This window comes from Cariama cristata, unplaced genomic scaffold (genome assembly GCF_000690535.1).
Source record: "Cariama cristata isolate BGI_N322 unplaced genomic scaffold, ASM69053v1 scaffold7975, whole genome shotgun sequence".
Classification (NCBI taxonomy): Eukaryota; Metazoa; Chordata; class Aves; order Cariamiformes; family Cariamidae; genus Cariama; species Cariama cristata.
Window position 1 is genome coordinate 28,129 of NW_009615707.1, and position 6,785 is coordinate 34,913.

The following is a 6,785-nucleotide window of genomic DNA, read 5'->3' on the forward strand; positions in this document are numbered from 1 at the left end:
TTAGAAAATAACTTGTACTAGAAAATGCATATAATCTCCTAAATATGCATATTTAATACTTTAACGTTCCTATGGTGATGTTCATGCTTTGCAAGAGGAATAATGATTAAACTCCACTGTCAAGTAAAAAGTTGTCACACTCAGGTTTTCCCATCCTTTATGGCTTTGTATTTTATACGTTATCAATTAATATTCTGTGAACAAAAAGATCTCTATTTTGTGTCCTATCTAGGAGATAATCAGCTTTTTTTTTTTTCTATCTTGTAGGCAGGCTTGTAGGCAACAAATAAACCAAAGAGAAAAAAGTTTCTTTCTGAACATTGTGTGTTACTATAATTGTGAGTTCCAGATCAGAAACAGACTTATTTGGTACGGTCTAGATCACTGTCTTACCCATCTAGAAGATTCATTGTCGTTGTGGTAACTTCACTAAAAAGAAGAATCTTTCCAAGCTTCTTTGTTTGAAGATTCTGTTGATATGTCTTCAGGTTGAAATGTTCTGATGAGAAGCTTCCCATCTCAGTGATGACTGGCATGAGAGATGGAGTTATCTCCATTTTTGAGTCACAGGAGGAAACAAATTTAAGAGACACCTTGCTGGATGCTCTCAATCCTTCAGCATCTACATTTCCCTCGAGCCATTTCAGAAAAGCAAGATGGATTTCCTGTGGGCAAGGGAAATAAAATAAGGCATAGAAATACGGACCACCACATGTGAAGACACAAACATTCTTCCGAGAACATTTTTATTCAAGCAATGATCTTCTATTTCAAAATAGGAAAACTAACTCAATTTCCTCTTCAAAGATCAACTTCGGCTGCTTGTTCTAGTCCCGCCTAGCCTGACTGCTTGGTACTGGCTTCCTAGACTTGACACCATGCTCCTTTGCAGATTAATTAGGCCTAATCTTTCCCTATAACAGGGTTTGTAGTGGTTCTCCTAGCTACTGAAGCATGGAGTGCACACATTCGTCTGCCTTATGCAGGTTTTTCAAGATGCTACGTTTCTTTGCTAGAAGCCCTTTAGCTAAGACTCAATTTGAAGGACAAACCAGCTGCTAAGAAAAATATTTACTGATTTCTCAGCAGAATACCTGCTAAAAGGGCTCACACCTTCAGCCTATGGAATCTTTGCTACAGTGACCTTAAATACAGACAACAAAATTCTACCGGTCTATGAAACGCAGTTGTAGGTATGTTCTGCTGTCCCTGTCCCAGTCAATGGCACAGCTAGCACACACTGCTGTGCAGAGGATTTTAAATGTGCAATACACATGTACATCATATATACACATTATATATATAGTTTTCTGTATCAACACACCAAAACTTTGATTTTTCGCTCCTTTATTTTAGGTTATTTAGATCTAAAATTTTTTTGAACGTGAAATGAAGAGATGTATTACTGGGATTATTACCTGTCTGGCAACACCTTGAAACAACTGTTACACAATCATAGAACTCTTTCTGGAGATACCTAATTCAATTTTGACATTTCATATGAAATGTTTGCCATGTCTTTAGAAACTGTAAGTTAACAGCCCACAAAAACAGATGCTGTGGCTTCTTTTTGTTAACTGTGTAGCTTAAATTTTGAAGAGTTCTCCTTCTACACTCAAAGTGGTCTTTCATATGATATATGACACATGAAACCACAGAAACTGTGGTTTCTATTCTACCGAAAATAACGTACTAGTGATTCTTGCCCTCAAAGATTTAAAAGGAAGACATTTGACGTTTAAATAAAAAACTTCTAACCAAATAGTTCCCATTACTGCCATACCTGGGAACCAGCATACAAGTGTTTCCTATGTGAGTGCTGAAGACAGGACTAAGCTCTCTTGCTCTTCAACAACATGTCTCTGAGCTCCAGCCCAACTCTTTAAAACCCACAAACCATAATTAAGAGCAAACTTCCTATAAACAGTTATCTATCCAAGGAATTTCTCCAATTTTTCAAATCCCATTGTTGTACCTGAAGGAGGAATGAGAAAAGTGGTCCTGTTCCTAACACCTTTCTATAGATTTTCCATCCTCAGAAACTACACATTCTCAAGTTTCAGACGGACACTGCTTCTTGTGTGATATTCCTTGTGTGCCGAACGGCAGCAGACTTACTGGTTTGCAGCCCTGTCGCACAGGTAGCAGAGCATAGCATGAAGAAAGGGATAGTCTCTTTCCAAATGCAATCAGGCATGAGCCTCTAAGCCCCAGGACGATCTAAATTTTAGTTAGAGAAATTACTTCTCATTTCTTGTTTTTTCTAAAGCTCCATTTGAACTCTTTCCATCTAACTTCCTGGATAAAATAGGCTTTAAATATTTTCTCCCCCACCACCACCCCCCCTTTTTTTGCGTATGCATCGTAAATGATGATGTGGCATTCAAGGTTTTATGAGCATTTCTTTGACTTGATCTGCATGAAGCACTTGTATCTTCATGTAATAACATAGCTTTGACAGACTGCTGCTAAATTCTTTACACACTATCCTACTTGTTTTACACACAGAGTAACTTATTAGCTGTAACTGATATTTAGAAAAATTATAGCTTTCATTCTTGTCAGGGATTACATGGAGAAAAAACTGTGAAAGTGCATTTTCCTGTCGCTTTCCAAACACAGAAATTCGCCTAGCATAATTGAGCGTGCAAGTCCTAGACACAAAACCGTAATTTTAACTCACATAAGGACAGGTTTACAGACTTAACGAAACAGACGTTAAGTTACCTTAAAAAAAATAAAGGTGCTTAAAGTATTACTACATTCTAAATGAAACTGCTCAATACTATGCGTCAAAGTCTGGTGTACTTTTGCCACAGCATGCTTTCTGAAAAGACTGAATAACATATATTTATGTGTGATATTACATTATCACAAATATGCCACAAAATTCATATCATTTATTCTCAAGTATATTGTTTCAGGTGATTTTTTTCCCCATAGTTTTTAGGTTTACTTCTTGATTTAATTTTCTTGTTTCTAACACATACTGAACCATTTAGAAATTGTTACATGTGTATAATTATGAAGCTAATTTTTCCCATAATGTACACGTTCACTGAGCCGATCAAAAATATAAACATGAGTACTACATAATCAAGAACAGCATCTGATTTTTAAAAATTCCTGAAAAAATATGTTTTTACATTTTTAATAAAGTCTCAAGTGCTGTCCAAATACATGCTAGAGAAATTAATTTTCGCTGCAAGAACCTCCTTCACACAAAGTTACAGAAACACGGGTGCTAAACTAATGCGTTTTGGTCCCCCCAGTTATACTGGCACACAGAGAAGTACATTTTTGTATAATGAGATAAACATATATAAGAAGACAGGGTTAACCTCTGCTTCAACTCCATTTAAAAGGGATATAATCACATCAGAACTTGAAGCACGCAATTTGTTGCTGAGTTCAGGATTCAGCTTTGAATTCAAAACCCGTCCCCAGCCGCGTCCGCCGTTCTGCAGCAACCTCTGGTGGCCATTTCAACCAGAAGGGTTGGAAGAGGATCTGTCTTGGCCTTCCACACCTCGGGGACCAGCTCAGGGGTGTCACCCAAGGCACCCAACGCAAGGTATGGGAACACCCAAATTCTTGGCCACTGCTTACCCTGACCATGATCAAAACCCTAAAACATGCAGGTACAAGCTTTAAATGAGGATGCAATCAAAAAAGCTGTAGCTGTTACACATTCAGGCACTGACAGCAATACCTGCAGCTACTTACACATCCAATCGTACTAAAAATCTGTATTACGCACATTATCAGTAACATACTCTGTAAAGAGAATAACCATACTTGTTCTAGCGTGGCACAAATATACTCTGAAATTGTTATTCACCGTTACCGCACAAGTTTTGGATAAGAGAACTGAAGTCAAGCCAAATTTATTTTCCTACAAAACTGTTCATTTTTCAAATCATGTTTTGTATGTATGTTCTCTAAAGAAAGATACTGTCTTCTTTCTTAAAGTAAGAATAAAATTTGACATGTCAACCAAACAACTCGGTGACAAGAGAGCTCATCAGCTTTTCACAGTTAAAATAATCAACTACAAATTTAATATTTATCACAAAGAAAATTTTTCTACCCATATTTTAAGTGGTAAAAGCATAATATATTTTCAATGCATTGTAAAAAAAACAATTAGCAAAAGCAGAAGAGCACTATACCAACAGAAACTACCCACCACATCCCACTAACAAATTCTCCCCCAGCACTCCAAAGTACAACTTAAATCCTCCCAGACAGAAGCATGGAGAGATCAGAGATCTCAAATCACCGCCAGCCTCGCTGATCCGGTACCCAGGGACAAACAGATCAACGAGCACAATTTTGATTGTCAGACTGAAAGTGTCACTGAATGAAAAGTTGTTCTGAGCAGGTAGGAAGATATAGTGGATGTTAATTCACAAAATCCATAGAAATAGTTAAGCTACTGCATACTACATACCCTCAGCTCCTCCACTGATCAGCACAAAGGTTTATTATCGGTCATCGTATCAAGGACTGGAAAGTCTGACATTGCAAGTTGTCAAACTGAAGTTTAAATGGTTACTGTAATGTAGAGAAGGAAGAGTAAAAATTGTATTTTGTTTATAATTAAACATCTGCTTTCTATGATTTTAAGAGTTTGGTCAGGTGTGTGAAGAAACCGCTATGTATTAGAAGTTTTCTTCTGCTGTTTAAAATTCTTATTTTTGTAATCATTACTTTCATTTTTTCCTAACACTTACTTAGCGGTTGAGACTGAACAAAAAGGAGAAAAGAGGGAGACAAAAACCAGCTGCATATGGACCCTTCTCTGTTGCAGTATAAAATAACAGAAAATTACAGCTCCTGATGGAGAAGATTTTATTTGCACCTGGGCTCTATCAACCAACAAGGCTTATGCATAACGCACATAAACTTTCAGTTGTAATGGTTCAAAATAATCCCAAATTCAAGACTTTATTTTTACATTGTATTTATATGGAGAGAATTTTGATGTATTTTCTTATTTTTATATGCATATTCATATGCACACGCAGATATATGAAAGTATCTCTCCTGTTGGGCATATTTAGGAGCTGCTCTTTTCTACCAAACTTTGTGACGATAGAACTCTGTATCAATGGAATTCTTTGTTAAGACAAAATTCAGTCACAGCCTAAATTGATTTGGTTTCTCTTAAAAACATGGAGGCGAAACTAAATAAAAGCTAAAAATATAATGCCATAAACCAAACAAACATTATACATCAGTCAGCTCTCCCCTTTCTTGGAAGGAAAAATGAGACAATTTTAACTACCAATACTCTACGCAATGACTCAGTATTGTGACTATAATATAATACTCTATTTCAGCTGTTGCTTGTTGAGTAAGTGAGGCCAAGTATTCACTTTCTGGATACATAGTTAGAACACGATTTAACAATTTTCTCCTTCCTTTGCATAAAGTGTAATAATTTCCAATGAACAACCTCTACTTTTGTTTCACTGTACTTTAAAAAAGTTGGCAGTTGATGCATTGATTCATATATTATCAATTGATGTACTGATTAAATCACATATGCTTGTATGTTTATTAACTGCAAACAAGCGAAGATTACACAAGCATAAAGTACTGATCGTTTAGCACATGAATAGCCCGTTTGGAGCATAACCTCATTTATAGACATCACACTTTCAAGACGGCTAATCCGCTGAATTGGCTGTTTTCACATGAGTATTATTTGGTTCAGGTATGATCTCAAATGTCTATATTTCATAGGAATACTATAATAGCACTGAGAGAAAGAACATATTTTAATAAAGAGTGCACAGTATTTGGAATGTGATTTCAACTTTAGAATATAAAAACACACAAGGGCATATACATACGCACAAAAAAATATATCCTCCTTGTATAACACAGTTTTGCTCAACAGCCCTACAGGTTTAAAGGTGTTAAATTAGCCACTGGAGAGCTTCCATAGCATCTCTTGGATCCAACAGAAACAAACCGAAGGCCAACGTGGTAGTAAGTAGTAGGGTGGTGCCAGCAAAAAACCCATCTACAGTGGCAACTCCAGCCCCAAATGCTAGTGACTTCGGAGGCCGGCAGCAGGAAAAGTCAGCTATTAGCACAAGAGGGCAAGGGTTTGGCAGACATTTCAGACTAATGAGGCACCCAAAATGCTTTACTGATGCTGCCTGTGTTTTTACTTCCTGTAATAATACCATACTTCGAGAGCTGAAGCAAATGACAGTTTCATAACACAACCACAGCCCCATTTTAAAGTCATGTTCGTACTTCAGTCAATATAGAAAAACGCTAAAAATAAATACATAAATAGGAAATGGCACCAAAAAAACCCTTATGGTAAATATACAGATGATGCAGAAAAAATGTGAAGTTATATACTATCCTTATTGTTTTCAAATCCTAGCATGCATATATTACCTTTTACTGAGGTTTTGTAAAACATTTTATAAATACTAAGTTTAGTACCACAATCATTCATTAAAAGGTATCCTTCTCTTTTACAAGGCGGGGGGGAACCCAGTACAGTATCTTTCTCTTCAGGAAAAGACTGAAAAAAGGAGAAAAAAAAATAACCAAAACTTGATAGATCAGATGAGGAAAGAAGATAATCTCTTGGCGATCACAGCCTTGACAGAGGAACTGGAAGAGGATGAAGAACAGGCCTGCTGCAACCTCTTCCAGAGAAACACTCACAAAGATGGGAGGAAGGTTGCCCTTCCCTCCCAAAAAAACCAATACCGGCAATGAAGTTGTAGCGGCCATCTTCTACCAGTTCAGCA

General features: G+C 36.8%; 1 protein-coding gene across 1 annotated transcript in view; it reads right to left on the minus strand.

The window, feature by feature from the left end:
• Positions 1 to 389: 389 nt before the first annotated feature.
• The window catches only part of LOC104161458 (biotin--protein ligase-like), a 36,962-nt gene continuing 30,566 nt past the window's right edge, over positions 390 to 6,785 (minus strand). Inside the window, exon 5 of the mRNA XM_009699911.1 lies at positions 390 to 665. Coding sequence (XP_009698213.1) covers positions 390 to 665 — 276 coding nt within the window. The remainder of the gene's footprint in view (positions 666 to 6,785) is intronic.